The sequence below is a fragment of the Panthera leo genome, chromosome B1 (genome assembly GCF_018350215.1).
Source record: "Panthera leo isolate Ple1 chromosome B1, P.leo_Ple1_pat1.1, whole genome shotgun sequence".
Taxonomy (NCBI): domain Eukaryota; kingdom Metazoa; phylum Chordata; class Mammalia; order Carnivora; family Felidae; genus Panthera; species Panthera leo.
The window spans coordinates 160,228,887-160,245,869 of NC_056682.1; the positions used below are offsets into that span (position 1 = coordinate 160,228,887).

Here is a 16,983-nt window from a genome sequence, read left to right on the forward strand (position 1 = left end):
TCAGAGTGGCAGGGGACACAGGGATAAGCATACTAGATTGAAAGCATAAAAGCATATTCTCATAAGAACCAAGCAATCCTTATTGTTTGAGGACCAAATGGAATCATCATTAATGTAAGTAGAATCAAAGTTCACAATCTGCAAGTCCTTCTTAAGATATGCATGATTCAGCTTATTCACAGTTCGAGCAAAGGCATACTTAGAAGCACAACTATATGCTTCCAACCTGTACACTTTCTTGAAGTGCAGATCAAAAAATGGATTGTCCTAGAGGAAAAAGAGAGATGTGATTTTGTTTGTAGCCAGGAAAGTAGTTAGATTTCCTGGGGGATTCTCTCATGTTCTCTTGTACATGCTTATTGATCATAAAGTATCAGTATCAAACATATTTCTAAAATCTACAAATGAGATTTCCAAAGCTACCTGCTTTAAACATATTTCTTCTAAAAAGAACAACAATATGAAAGATTACTCTGGAAGCATCTGTGATTTTTCAATTTTCCAAACAAAACATGTCCAAGAATGCACAGTTATCATGTCTTCCCAGGGAAGATGAGAGGATGGATAGGGATGGAAAAAGAGAATAAATCCACTTACAGCCTTCTGGGGGAAGGTGGGGGGGCGGGGAGAAAAAAATTCTCCTTTTCTTTACTAGGAGGTTGGTCCCTTGTGCCATTACAATGGTAGAAGGGGGAAATACAAGATGGCAAGAGTAGCCTTTGGCATGCTACAAATCACCAACTTGCTGACTTTGAAGTTAATAGCAAGGAATTACCTTAGAAGTTAATAGCAAGGATCATTAAATCATTTGACTGAAACTGTGAAATTACTCAAGACTGCCTCTGTTGATTAACTGCCTCTAGACTGTTGCTCTACTTCTAGTGGAGGTGTTTTGAGAAAAAGTGGACATCAAACCTCATCTAAGTCCTATATGTTAAAATAATAATAATTGCCACTGTTACTAATATTAGTAACAACAATACCTTGCATTTATAATGTGCTTTTCAGTTTACAAAGTGCTTTCATATTCATTACCTGCCTAACCCTTCTTTTTGAGGGCAGACGTTTTGAATTATTTATCTTTTGTGTTCCTGGTGCTTGGCCATGGCAACTACTAAGTTCTCAACAAATGTGTGTTGAACTGATTTGAAGTAGTCGACAAAAAGAGAAGTGGAGGTAAACAATGCCTTGAATGACAAGAAGGCAGAAAGAGACCAAAGCAGACTACTAATAATTAGTTACCATCTAGTATCTAAATATTACATACAAACAGCTTATATTTTGGCAATTTCTTTTTTAAGTAGGAAAATTCTTGCAGGAGGCAGGAGAAAGAATATGAGTTTTGAAGTTAGATAACTGTTTTGAATCTGTGATGTAACCATAGACAAAGTACTTATCTGATCTGACCTGACCTTCACTTTTTTGCTCATTTAAGAAAGGGTTGCTATAAATTTTACATAAGATTAATTATATAAATTACATAATAAGGACTTTCCCTTTCCCAAACCTGCTCCCCCCACCCCAAATTGTGATACTGGTGTTAATACCACCTTGCTTTATACCATTAATTTTTTAAAACAATTTTTTAACGTTTATTTTTGAGAGAGAGAAAGAGAGACAGAGTGTGAGTGTAGGATGGGCAGAGAGAGAGGGAGACACAAAATCCAAAGAAGCTCCAGGCTCTAGCTGTCAGCACAGAGCCCGACACGGGGCTTGAACCCGTGAACTATGAGATCATGACCTGAGCCAAAGTTGGATGCTTACCCAACTGAGCCACCCAGGCATCCCTATACCATTAATTAAAACAAAAAACAAAAAACAAAGAACAAAAACCAATGCTTTTAAAAAAGAATGTACAGAAGTGCTGTAATTTTATTTATTTTATTTTTTTTTTAAATTTTTTTTTCAACGTTTTTTATTTATTTTTGGGACAGAGAGAGACAGAGCATGAATGGGGGAGGGGCAGAGAGAGAGGGAGACACAGAATCGGAAACAGGCTCCAGGCTCCGAGCCATCAGCCCAGAGCCTGATGCGGGGCTCGAACTCACGGACCGCGCGAGATCGTGACCTGGCTGAAGTCGGACGCTTAACCGACTGCGCCACCCAGGCGCCCCAAGAAGTGCTGTAATTTTAAATGCATTGTTCTCCTTAACCACACCTTGCAAAACTTTTCCTGGCTGTCATAATTGCAGCTTGAAAGACACTTCTGCAGGAAATCTCCATAAAAGAAAATCACACCCATTCCATTATCAGATACTAATCACACTCTTTATAGTTTTCTTACTGAATTGTTTGCTCCTTATCTTGTAGAAAATATCCGTTATGCTTTTAAGATACTCAGAGGAGATAACTTTTCTCCTTTAGCTTAATAAATGAAGCCTAAGCAGGCATGTACATAGAATATAAGTCCCTCCTTCCCTCTCTTTCTCTCTCCCTCCCTTCTCTTGTTCTTTCTTTCAATAGAATCCTAGAGTCAAAAGGGGGTCTCATAGACCACTCAGTGATCTCTTGTTTATAGCTGGGATAATAGTTTCCAGAGAAGTGAAGCCCAGGTCACATGTGTAGTTGTTGGCAGAGCCAGGATAAGAACCAAGATCTCAATCAACTCAGCCCCATGTTTTATTACACCATCCTCTCTCCTGTTATACCACATCACTCTCCAAATCCCCAGTCCTTTTGATTTCTGCTTTATAAATTGACTTCAATTTCAATTCCATTCCATTTTAAAGTTGACAACTCTCTGGCTCAAAATTGTTCTATTTAAAGCTGTACCATTGCTATTGAGAAAAATATAATAACTGCTGACTCCTGAGGATTCAATTCCAAGAGAGAGAAAGTAGAAATTCCCAGAACACCTGGGATATTTTCATTTCATCCTCAAAAGAATTGCACTGTGGATATTATAGTTTTTTTTTTTTTTTTTCTGGCAGTTCAGTAGTTTGAGGTCATAAAGGGTGAGAAAATTAGAAACACTCAGCTTCTCTTTTGTATCTAGTTCACTATCAAAGATGATGATCTTCAATGGGAAAGGGAAGAATCAACAAGATTGGGATGGAATTAAGGCCAGGACATGAGGAGAAAATAGAGCACAGTGAGCTGCTTCTATGGAATCTAAGTTGACAGCCTTGCTGAATGAAACCCCAGGCACTAACCAAGCTTGTAGAAAGTCATTATGACATCAGCAATATTTGAGAATTTGAGAGAAAGGAAAGAAAAATGGGCAAAAAAATGAGGTGGGGATGGTTAATTCCTGAAACTAGATTAGTGAACTTGACATTGATTTCTGATAAAATTCAATGCAGTATAGAAATTTTGGCAAGTACATAAAGTATAAAGAAGAAACAATAATTTTAAAAATATGTAATCCTATCACACAGAGATAATTATTATTAAAGCATTGGTGTCTTTCATATATACCTATACACACACACATACATATACCTGTATGTATTTTTTGCATTCAAATTTAAAGTTCAGATTTCAGTTTTCAATAATATGCAATATTTTAGGAGTGCTGGGTGGCTCAGTCGGTTAAACGTCTGACTTTGATTAAGGTCATGATTTCACGGTTTTTTAATTCGAGCCCTGCGTTGGGCTCTGTGTTCACAGCTCAGAGCCTGGAGCCTGCTTTGGATCCTGTGTTTCCTTTTCTCTCTGCCCCTGCCCCACTTGTGCTCTGTCTCTCTCTGTCTCTCAAAAATAAACAAATGTAAGAAAAAAAGCAATATTCTAAATATGCGAAATGAGATAATAATACAAAGAAGTTTTGTATTTGGCCGACTTTTAAAAAACTTATTCAGTGGTGAATAATTGTGTTCGGAGGCATTCTTGTGGAAACATGATTTTTAATGGCTGTGTGACATTCCAGCTATTGATATGCAATAATATACTTAACTATTTCCTAAGTATTGAACTTTTAGGTAGAATGTATTATCAGAAAAATGCTAGGTAAGTACTTAGGAAAAAAAGCAGTGAAATCCAGCATGCTTTCGCCAAGAAGTTACGCCAAACACACCAAATTTTTAAAATACGATTGATTCCTAGGTGATGTCAAGGTAATAACAGATAGCATATATTGATTTCAGTAAAGATCATAAGGGCAAAATTCAGGAATTCAGACTAGATAATCAAAGTAAGGAAGGCAGAATTAAGTGCTTATGTCTGTCTATTTCACCACTATCTTCAAAGCCTAGCAAAGCCTGGGATAAATACAAATTCTCCATGAATGAATGAATGAATGAGTGAGTGAATGAATGAGTGAATATATGAATACATAGAGACATTAAACAAGCAGTTCAAAGAAGACATGTTAATAGATTTCTGGGTAAAGTCTGACTCCACCCACAAAACACTGAATAGCTTTGTGACCTTGGGCAAGTCAATTAATCTCTTTAAGTTTCATTTTCCTCATCTAAAAATTGGATGTAATAATAGAATCCAATTCATTGGGGTTTTGTGATGATTATGTGAAATTATATATGAAAAGACCTTCATGTGGTTCCTGGCATCTGGTGAGTTTACTAAGCAGTACTACAAGTGTGATAATAGTAACCTTTCAATTACCCAGAGGTTACCCAGATGGCACTTAGCTCTGCTTGCTTCATTGTATTTATTATTGACTTGAATGAAGTCCTAAGTGTTGTGCTCATTAAATCTGCATTAAAATAAAAAATAAAATTAAAAAAAAAAGAGCAGAGGGACACAAGAGTAAACAAACTATTCTAACCACCATAAATTCAACTTCCGTTAGAACATTTGTTTACCTAATGAAATTTAATTGTAATTGCTTTATAACAAAAATCCCATTTAAAAAAAATCTGCATCATACTACAGTGAATATTAAAAAATAAAAATATTAAAAGATTTGATAGATGGGAACAATAGGCCAAACTAAGGATATGATATTTACTAGGATTAAGAATAAAAAAGCTTAAATTCTAATTGATCCACCAAAAACACAAATTCTTATTGAGTGCTTACTATCTATCAGGCAGAAGGCTATGATAAAAGATAAAAAACCAAAAACAAAAGTAATGGTCTCAGTTTTTCAGGAGGTTTCCATCTAGAGGGGACATACAGTAAGTCAACAATTGCAGTTTGTAGAATTATGTCTATAACACATTTACATCCACAATGCAATGGGGGAAGGGAAGCATGAGTAGGACTTTACCCAATGGGGAATCTGGGAATGGGGTGAAAGATGGAGGTGACTGGGCATTATAAACCTCAAGAGTCAGTGGTTAAACACTGTTGGATGTATACAGTTTAAGGGGAATGACCAGAAATAAAGGGGCCAGATCATCAAGGACCCTTATTTAAATTTTATTCTATGCAAGTAGAGGGTATGGCAGATCAGGTTAAATGGTAATTCATGCACAAAAGAACTGAGATTTTAGATTAGTGTTTAATAGAAGTAAAGAATTCAGATCAAAGGAAATACAAACTAGTCACACTAATTCTAAAGTATTGTATTTAATTCTGGAAAAGCTGAAGCATTCCAGAGGAGAGAAAATAGTGTAGTGAAGGGTGTTGAAGCAATGGCATGGGGGAGTAAAAATAACAATGCTATGACCTCTTAGCATTTGTATTGTCCTGTCATATTATCTTATTTGATTTTCATATGAAAGTTATTTAAAGAATAAAATGGGTACACTTAACCTAGAAAAGAGAAAACCTGAGGGAACATTATAATTATCTTCAAATATTGGAAAGGCTGCTATGTAAAAAGAGGATCCGATTTTTTCTACGTGGCTCCAAATGGTAAAACTAGGACTGATGGATGGATGTTAGAGTGAAGTGGATGTTGGTTAAACATAGTAGGAGATTTAAAAACAAGTATGGCAATCAGAAATTGAATGGACTTCCTCAATGGTAACACATTCCCCATCAGTGGAAGAGTTTAAGGAGAGACTGATAGGAAACCACTTATTAAGTGGTCACGTGGGGAGACGGGCACATACACCATTTTCCCCCTTTTGTCTCTAAGGTTGTAGGATTTCTAAGAGTTATTGGTTTTTCTGGAGGATGAAGTGGCTAACCGACAGCAGTTTCAAGAAGATGAGAAAGGAATTCCCAAAATTTAATGGAGAAACTTGGGGTGGGGAGAGAGTGGGGTGAAACCATCAAATATTTAAAGTTTCAGGATTGACTGGCAGATTGTGTTTAACCTGTTAACAAGCCCTTGGGAAAGATGTTTTTAAATTTAATAGACAAAAATTCAAGCTTAAACTCAGAAAAACAGAACAAAAAAACCCAGTAGATTATCCCAGCCAAATAACCCAGCCACTTAAAACAATATGTCATCTTAACACTTAGTACATGCCAAGAATATGAAAGAGGATATTGAACATAAAGATTTCTGGCATATTGATCCCACATCTCCCTTACAAAACATAACACTTACAGTATCTGCTTCTTTTCCATCAATCATCTGCAGATCGTTCAAAGACCACTTTTTTGTTACTTCATATTTTTCATCTAAGCCTATTCTGTAGTGTTTCACCATAATTATTTTTACTTCTTCATTTTTGGTCACTGTAGGACAGAAAAAAACACTCGGTTTACATAAACTCTTAGAAGACAATAAATTATTCATCAAGTTATACTTTTTATACTTTTTTGGTATTTATGTATCTCCTTTTCATATAATGAGTTTGAGCCTATGTTATATCTGCACCCCAATTATGAACCCTGATGTATCTGAGCCTTCATGAGTATGCCCAATTTGTTCCATATGTTAATTTAATTTTTGCTACAATTGTGGCTACAGACTGCTGTGACTGCCAGTGGTAATATCTGTCAGATGGAGCACTGAGCTATGTGCTTTCAGCTCTGAGCTTTGTGGTGGACAATGGGGTTCGACTCCTGGCAGGAAATAAGAGGCTTTGCTTTAGCATACAGTCAGTGCCAAAGTATTTACCAGAACAAATTGGAATTTTAATTTATGACAATATGAGAGAGTGGGGAGGTCGGGAAAGCAAACAGTTCTGCTCACACAGCAACGCAGTGTTGAAGAGTGACCATACGAGTACTACTTTGTATCTTCTCTTTTAAAGTTACAGTGAAAAAAAATGAAAAAAAAAATTGATGTGAGACTTGTGATGGAGAAGTGTGGGCATCACAGCTACCGTTGACCTGTTTGGAATTGTTTGAGATTAAAAAAAAATTTTTTTTAACATTTGTTTATTATTGACAGATAGAGACACAGCATGAGCATGGGAGGGGCAAAGAAAGAAGGAGACACAGAATCTGAAGTAGGCTCCAGGCTCTGAGCTGTCAGCACAGAGCCCAACGCAGGGCTCAAACTTGCAGGGCTCAAACTCACAAACCGCGAGATCATGACCCGAGCCGAAGTCAGATGCTTAACTGACTGAGCCACCCAGGTGCCCGTATTGTTTGAGATTTTTAGTCTTCTCTAGCATGTCTCCAAATGTTAGCATTCAAAATGTGCCATTAAGACAGAAAGTTTGAGTATTATACCTTGAAAGGTATGGGAAAGTCATTGCTTATTTAATTGTGGAAAAAAAATGAGGGAAATCCTTTCTTGGCCTTACAAACATTGTCTTTGGTCTCATAACAATATATTAGAAGAATCAACATTTGATGTTAGAACTCCTGAATTGAAAATTATCAATGAGTTAAGAAAGGAGTATTTACTGAGTACCTGCTATTTACTTGATAGAGTTATTACAGATGCCAGAGGGATACAAGTATGAGATATGGTTCCTGCCCTCTAGACTGCTAACACACATGAGGCACATAAAATATATATTATAATGGTATACAGGTATATTATTTTTTAAACTTTTTAAAAGTTTATTTATTTATTTTGAGAGATAGAGAAAGCGAGCAGGGAAGGGGCAGAGGGGGCGGGGGGAGAATCCCAAGCAGGCTCCACGCTGTCAATGCAGAGCCCAATGCCAGGCTGGAACTCATGAACTGTGAGATTATGACCTGAGCCAAAATCAAGAGTCAGACGCTTAGCCAACTGAGCCACATGAGCACCCCAAGTATACAGGTATATTACAAAGAAGTAGCTGTGGGAAATGAGTATCTATGAACTTCTTTCAAGACGGATGTCACTTAGACATCTTAGAAAGTTGCAAGCTGGTTCTGTCCTCTAAGAGTGAGACTGGAGTTTGTATTTAAGGAACTCTCTTTTGGTTCTGGAAAGTGCCACTTTGGCATGCCCTCCTAGTTAAGAAGATATAAAGCAATACATTGTGATATAATCATAATGATAGATAAGCAATGTACAGCAGACTATATGTTCAGCAGGAGTTCTGAGAAGGGGGAGGATTGGAATAGTTAAGGGAGAAACTATAACTATATAACTATATAGTTATATAACTATATACTATATATACTATATAATTATAGTTATGGTTTATATACAAACAATAACTATAGTTATGAGAGATATAGAATTTGATACAGGATTTAAAATTGGTCCTATTTGGGAAGGCAGAGATGATACTTGAAGGTGTTTATAGGTGAAGGACAGCATGAGGAAATGAATGGACAATAGAAACTAAACATCACCAGGTAGGATTAGAGAAAGTGGAGTGTATAGATTGGTTGGTATTAGGATATGGTAAGCAATAGGATTAACTAGTCTGAGAAGATTGTGAAAATGTTTTGAAAATCTATGGATTTGAAAAGGGACAGAAACCACTGAGGACTTGCGGTATCTGAATCCTCTGCCTGGTGGAAGTGCTGTGATGCTGGCCTGGGCAGCGAGGGCTCCAGAACTGGGGCTGGGGAAGGGGGTAGTCATCCTCTGAAGGTGCAAATGATACTGAAATTAAGGGAACCAGTTGAGCTTAGAGCTGCTGAGTGAGTTCAGTCCTCTAGAGAGGGGAGTCTGAGCAGGTTAACAAATCTAAGAAGAGGGCACTCTGTCAGGTTTTCAGTGAAAGCTCATACAGTTATACACATTCATAAGTCTCTTTTCTCCTTGAACAGGAGGCTAGTACAGTGGTGCCCCCATTAAAGGAATATTTTCTGGAAGCAGCAATGCACAAGATACATTGAAGAAGAAAAGAAGGAGGGACTAGAGGTCCCTGGAAAAGGCATCAAGACTTAGTGGGCTCTGGCTTTAGATATTTTTGATGCAAATCATGATGCCACTCTTTACAGTGTGGTCTGAGTAAATGACTTCATGTCTGGAGACTGGAGAGATTAAACCTCCATTGCTCATGTTGGAAAGTAGACATCAGAGTTCTACAAACTCACAGGGTGTAACAATTCAAGATAAAGTATATAAAGGACATAGATGGATGGACAGAGATGGTTTGCAGTAATTGTAATTGTTAAAAGTGCTTCATTTCATGTAAGAGACTGTTGTTGTAATCCAGGCACAGGATGTGGGTAATGGAAATAGACATGGCACACCCGAGTGTAGATTTCAAACGAGGCACTGACAACACCTGATGGAAACCAAAACAGGGAAGTATGGAGGGTGAGCTGGTTGGGCAGAATAATAAGTTTAGTTTTTGACATACAGATGAGGTGTCCATAAACTATCTCAGAAAAGAAGGAGATGGAAGTTTATAGTTTAGGCAGCATATTTATTATTATTTTTTTATTTAACTTTATTTATTTTTGAGAGTGAGAGAGAGCATGCACATGAGCAGGGGAAGGGCAGAGAGAGAGGGAGAGAGAGGGAATCTCAAGCAGGCTCAGCACTGTCAGTGCAGAGCCTGACGTGGGGCTCAAACTCATGAACCCTAAGATCATGACCTGAGCTGAAATCGAGTCAGATGGTTAACTGACTGAGCCACCCAGGTGCTCTGGAAGTTTGTAGTTTAGGAATGGAGATACAGACTTGGAATTTTTCTGTGTGGACAGGTTTCCAAGACCAAGTTCATAGGGAAAAGAGCAAAGAAGGGAGACAGAGCAGAGAAGAAAAACGTGCCAGCAGAGAGGTCTGAGGAGATGATGTGGGAAGAGACAAGCCCAACAATGCAATGCTATGAAAATCATAAGGACAGAGAATTTAAAAAATTGGAGATCATCCCGTGAAGTCATTTTGTTGGGTAAAGCAGAGTTCAGACCTGACACAGAATCTGGTGTGGGGAATGCCATTGACTTCTTTCCTGAAGGCAGTTTCTTTGGTGAAGGCAGAGACAACTTGCAGGAATCTCCATCATGCACTAATACTAAGAGCTTACTGTGTGCCAGTTCCAGGGTTAGGTAGGATTAAAACAAGAAACAGGAAGAGACTAAAGGTTATGATTTAGGTCATATATTCCAAGAGTTTGGAAGAGTAGGGATCGTGTATTTTGGGGGACAAAGGGAGTGATTGAGGGGCATGTCCCGGAAAGGATCCAGAACAGAAGACCTGAACCTGGCATCAAAAAAACAAATGGTGTGCAAAAATTTGTGGGTTCCTGCCCATGTACATTTATCCAGCTCTAGAAAGGTCCCTTTCCACTGATCTAGACGTTAGCTTTTGGAAGAGGAAAGGCTTAGAAAAGAAGCCATTAGCATGGTGCGTTGCAGTGGAGGCAGAGTTGATTCTGTCATACTTACTAAGGACAAGATGATGGAGGCAGTTCCTTCCACCAGGAAGACATTGTGTCTTTTCAGACAAAGGCTGCACTTCAGAACCAAAGGACAATGTTCTTGTTCTGGCTAGCTGTCTCACTTGCTATTTAGAGTGTGGGAGAGGATGCTTATGTGGAGAAATAACTGGATACTATATGAAAATGTAATTTGAAGCAAATTCCGCTGCCTCATCTACATGTTTTGATAACTAGCCAATTGCCTATAGGGTCACTGATTCATCTCATTATTTTGATAAATATTTGAGTGCCCCTTTTGTGCAAAGCCCTGTGCTAGGCATGGAAAAAATGAATTCCCATAAGGCACCGTTCCTGCTGTCCCTGACATTACAGAGAGTAGGGGCTTAGAAAGAAAACACATTATCACAGTGCCGTGAATGAGACACGGACCAGGTAATACAGGAAAATCAAGAAGGGACATCTTCATCCGACTGGTGGGGTCAGGGAGAGCTTTTTGAAGGGGGTAATCTGAGTCGTACAGGGCAGTGGGAGTTAACAGAATGAAGAAAGGGGTAGAGGAAGTTTTAGAACAGTATGTGTACAAAAGCATGAAATACTTGACCCTTTTGAGTCATGGTAGATATCCAGTATGTTGGCATGAAGTGTGAGGGTGGATAGGTGGTAGGAAGCAGGTTAGGCAGGAGGGAGTTCCAGAAGGGTCTAGACTGCTAAGCTAAGGCATTCAAATGTTAATGAGAGCTCTGTGTGTGGAGGGGAAACTTGGGGGGAGGGACGTCACTGAAGGATTTTAGGTAAATAGGCTGAGCTTTAAATTCTAGAAAGTTTTCTTGGGCAGTTCTGTAAAGGATGAAAAGAGATGTTGAGAAGGTAGAATCTGTTGGTTATTAAGTTTTCTTACATTAACGGTTACTGTCCCACTAACAACAAACTAAGAAAATAAGCATCTTTAAAAGTTAACCTTTTGATACAATGATGCAGCAGAGAGACAGTACAGACTACTTAATTTGGCAAAAGTAGCCTCCTCTGGAGTCAAGGAGGCTCCAGGAACTGTGTTCAGCCAAGAGTCAAAGAAGTCTACTCAGGCTGGAGTGGACCCAATCCTTAATTTCCATACTTGTGCTCTGCTGCTGGCTAAAATTAAATGGCCATATCCACATTAATGCAGTGGCAAAGTGGAAACTTATCACATTGTCTTAAAACAGAAATGTGTTTATATAGTCAAAATGTTACAGAGTTGGTTTTAATAACATCAGAGGTGCCATTTTGTAATTATGATTTAGTGAGTAATAGCTAGAGACCAGGAGAACTTCAGAATAACTTGTTTCAATATTAATATTTTAGTTTAGCATTTTCAGAATTACGATCTTCATGCCAATCATTTATTTTCACTGTTAATTTCAAAATAAACACTTCCATGAATAACTGCCTCTATTACTATGGTAAAATAGTCACTATCATTTATAAGGCTAAATGGAAAGAACGTTGGCTAATTGAACCAATATTATTTTACAGGATAGAAGAAAAACAGTAGCTCATGATTAAGCTGCACAGAAACGCTTTAAATAAACAAATGACTGTTATTTTACAATCCTAGTATCACATAATTGTTTCCATCATTGAAATTAAGTAATACGAAAAAACTACCACAAGATAAAAGATAGAAAGTCTCAGTGAAAATGTCTCAATATATTGATGATGTCTTGGGGTTGTTGAGAATACTATTATTGATTTCATTAAAAAAGCAACTTTCAAATAATATTTTTCCTAGAAATATTTTAATAAAATCATTTTTGGGGCTCTACTGAGTACTATAGATTGAAAGTTTGTGTTCCCCCAAATTCATTTTTGAAATCCTAACCCCCAGGATGACGGTATTAGGAGACAGAAACGTTGGGAGGTGATTTGGCACTAGAACCCTTACAAAAAGACTTCAGAAAGATCCCTTGCCCTGTCCACCATGTAAGGCTACGGGGAAGATGGTGGTCTCTGAGGAAGTAGTTCCTCACCAGACACTGAATCTACTGGTGCCATGATCTTAGACTTCCCAGTTCCTAGAATTGTGAGAAATAAATGTTGTTTATATGCCACCCAGTCTCTAATATTTTGGTTTTTTTGTTAATTTATTCTTATTTAACACTCTAATTGTCACCATTCTTGTTGTCAATGGCTTGACAAAATTGTTAGATTCTCTGGTTCACAGAGAAGTTCTGTTCTAACATTAAAATGTAATATGTATAGGGAACTTATACACACTGTTTTCATATCTAGAAAATGACATTTATTTTCAAATTAGTATTTATGAATGAAAATGTTTTTCTAAGTATATAGGAATACTTGAAATAACTTGTATCTGAATATGTATATAATTTTTATTTATAAAATATATAATATATATTCTTCATTATATATTAAATACAATACTTATACGTGTTTAGTATGTATTTTATTTTTATTAAAGTATTTATTTATAGTATAGACTATTTATATAACTATATCTCAGCATACATTTTCACAGTAAATATATTTTTCTGTATATTTAAAAAATTTAACCCTACCTTATATTTTGTTTCTTTGGAGCATAATTTATCACGTTTGTTTTTTCCTAGTTAGGATTTAATAAGAGAGCACTATGTGCATATGTAGGTGTTATTATTTCCATTTCAGAGATGTCAACACTGAGACCAGGGAGGTTAATTATATTGCCCCGAATTTCACAGCTGGCAGGTGGGCAAAGTAGAGTCAGGTTTTATACCAGATCTGACTGACTCCAAGCATTCCAGGATCCATTCTACCACGCCCTTCCCATTCAATTATGGCAAAAGCTCTATATACTCTTTCAAGTCCTTCAGAAGTTCTTTAATTCATTTGCACTCACCATTGCACAAGTGACTTATCCCTTTCTAGTGCCTGCATATTATAGGTTCCTCCCTCCTCCATAAGAAGTGCTGCTTTTAACTGATGTGGATAATGATGTTCTAGGCTAGGGGAAGCTAATCCCAAGGAGAAATGACCTTACAAACTCTGAGGTGCCAGTAAATCCTCAATGTGAATCCTGACAAAATACAGAGAGGGAGATTTGGTTCATGACATCTGATTTTTTACACCAATTAGGTAAAAGATCAAGATAACAGTAAATCACAATCATCTGGTTGTAAGACCCCTCCAAAAGACAGATTCTGATCAGATATATAGAAAATGTAACTTTTTGGGGCGCCTGGGTGGCTCAGTCGGTTAAGCGTCCGACTTCAGCTCAGGTCATGATCTCACAGTCCGTGAGTTTGAGCCCCGCGTCAGGCTCTGTGCTGCCAGCTCAGAGGCTGGAGCCTGCTTCAGATTCTGTGTCTCCCTCTCTCTCTGACCCTCCCCCGTTCATGCTCTGTCTCTCTCTGTCTCAAAAATAAATAAACATTAAAAAAAATTTAAAAAAAGAAAATGTAACTTTTTGAAACATATCTTCTTTAGTTTGAAAAATGCATGATGGAATTCAGCTACTCTAGCCTTTGATTCTTGCAAATTTAGAACTGCTAGATTATAGGATGTAAAGAGAAAATTATAACTATGAGTGTTTCTACTCTGTGAAGGTGGCCAAGATCTGGACTTACCTGCCTCAATAATTGTGATATGACCTGTTTGATTCATATCGATAGAAATTTTCTGAGTAAAGCAGGGTCAAAGATTAAAGTCTATCAATCATCACATTGGTCTTCACTTTAAATTACCATTCCTCCTGTATGTATTTGAAATGGTCATAAATAGATATTATACTTAAGGAAAATGCTCTCAGATTGATGGATGTGATATAGAGGAGAGTTATGAAAAACTAGTGAACAAATATGACTAATAATCTTAACTTTTATGTGAAATATCACAATAGTGTTTCTCTTCACATCTGAGAGGACCTTGTGGTGGTTTTTTTTTTTTTTTCTTCTTACACAGGAGAGTCATTGAATTTTACTAATAAAAGTGATCACCTCCTCTACTTGGTCATTTGCCGGATGAGAAAATTGAACCCTAAAGAGGGTGCCTTCACCCATGTTAACAATGCTAATCCCTTGACCTTCTGATCCTTGCTAAAAGGATTCATGTCACTTATGGAGAAAAAAACAAAAAACACAAAAACCAGCAGTTAACCCCAGCCCACGGTATTTTTCCTAGAACTCAATGACAACAGAAAGAAAAGACATTATCCATTTTCAAAAGTTTAATTCTAGGGAATTTTTTTTTTCATGCCAGATTGAATAAGTTCAGTTTATTATATGGTTGCAGGGAGGAATTAAGATATATCTGGTAAGTTAGATATGTTGTTATGATTATTTTATTTTTATAAGTTTGCTTTAAAAATACGTGTATGCTAATGATACGTGATGGGTAATTAACTTTATAAAGAAGATCATAGTAGGAATACAATTACTAAATATTAATGTTGGAATAAGCATCTTCTCTAATATAGTAAGTCAAAATGCTTTAAGATATAGTGATTTCATGGGTACAATACAGTTTCTAAAATTATTTCACTTGACTTTTCTTCCATAATTTGATTTCTTTCTTTTTCCTGGCCAATTAAGTTTTTTACCTGGCTGATATGCCAAGTCCCCAAACTTTGTATTTATACAGCAAACTATGCTAAGTAAAGTGTTAGATAAATATTAGTATTCTTATTATTGAGTAAATATTGTTCTTATTAGGAATGATAGAATTAAAAAAAATTCTTAGCACTTCATTTACATCTATTCTACTTCCCTCACAGTACTCCGTCTTGACAACTTTAGAGAGTCCTTCTGAGGCAATTATCAGGAAAAGAATTATAAGTTGTCTTCTGAAAATACTGAGGTGTGTGCCTTAAAAAAAGAAAGTCCATAATGAACACTTAGAGTTTCTGAGCTCTTTCCTCCTAAGCCCCTGAAAAGTATTAAAAGACGTGGACTGGGAAAAGGGAATGCTGTATATTAAGTTTGATAATGGCACAAGCATTTCTGTCTAAATTCAGCATAATCATTACAGGTTAAGTAATCATAATTAAGTGCAAAAGCCTATTCCCACATTTGGACAATTTTTGTGAATTTTAAAAACACAGGGGAAAAATCCATATTTTAAATAGTTAGAGAGCAGCCCCTTATCCTTACAGTTCCATCTTCATGAACTAATTTCTACGATTATTGTTTCTGTGAGCATACTTCCTAGAAGAGAAAGGATTTTTAAAAATCCTTTCAAAATAAACTACCAGGAAGAAAAATTAAGGTCTTTTTCTTTTCCTAGCATGAAAAAGGAGAATCCTAGTTGTCCAGACTGGTTGGAAATATAGCTGAATAACTCAATTCTCCAGTGTATTTAAAAATATACAGAAAGCTCTCTGTTGAATTTTTTAAGATGAGCTCTTACACATTAAGATTGCATACCATGCAAGTGAATTAAATAAAAGATTGGAGACAAAATAATCAAATCAAACCACTTTCATTCTGAACAATTAATCAAAATATTCTTGATACGATATTATTTTTCTGTCTTCCATTTTAGCACTGAAAACAAAATTCTGTGGCATCCAAATTCCTAAACTTGGCATAGTTAGTTAAGCTCTATCATCAGAAGATACACGTGCTGTTAATTTACAGGAAAACAAACACAGAAATGTCCCTCTACCACCCAGGCACCTTGGGGTTATTTACATTTTGAAGTGATCACAGAAAGAATAGATTACCTGACACACAGAGGTAATACCTGTCCTGGACGGAGAACTCTATTTCAATAAACTCGTACAGATTCTGGGAGAGTGGCTTAAACAGTTTCTTCTCCAAGTCCTCCTTTACCAATGATGACATTGCCTCCAGTTCCACTTGGCCTGATGTCTTGGCTCGAGATCACCCTTTCTCTCCTTTTGCTCCCTAGATTTCTTGTTTGGGTTTGCTCCTCCCAGCCCTCGCCCTTTAACTTCTCATTCCTGGCCAGACCCAGGCTCCGCAGAACAGTCTGTGCGGTCAGACCCCTCACTGCGGTGCGTGCCCAACGACAGCGGCAGCGGCAGCTGCAGCCAAAATCCAGCAGCAACACTCGCCCCACCGTCCCTCCTCAGCATCCAGGCTGAAGTAGGCTGCTCTCTGGAGCTCTCCTGTGGTTTGCTGATGGGGAACACATTTCTGAACACCAGCAGCTGTACTTGTGGAGTCCCTTGGTTATTCTCGTCTAGTAGCCTTTTCCCTTTCACATCACTCTGCAGAGGAAGACCACTGCTTCAGCTTGATTCCATTATATAAATCAGCTGTCTGGCCCTATTGATTGGGATCATCTTCCATTAAGAACTTTGCTGTCATCGGCAGGAGACAAAGCATCAGTGCTTGCTCCTGACACTTCCAACAAGTCCCTTGCCCTCCTCTCCCCTCCTGCAATTCATCCAGACCTTTGCTTCCGCGAAAGTCAGCACCAACTCCTGGGTCCAAATTATTTTTTCAATGGGCTCACTTTA

The 16,983-nt window shown here is 37.4% G+C and overlaps 1 protein-coding gene across 1 annotated transcript; it reads right to left on the minus strand.

Moving 5' to 3' along the window:
* On the minus strand, positions 1-16,342 carry EXOC1L (exocyst complex component 1 like). The gene is made up of 3 exons (XM_042936344.1): positions 16,222-16,342; positions 6,404-6,534; positions 1-267 (listed from the first exon to the last, which is right to left on the minus strand). Exons 1-3 carry the CDS (start codon positions 16,340-16,342, stop codon positions 1-3), a joined length of 519 nt encoding a protein of 172 aa, XP_042792278.1.
* Positions 16,343-16,983: the final 641 nt, after the last annotated feature.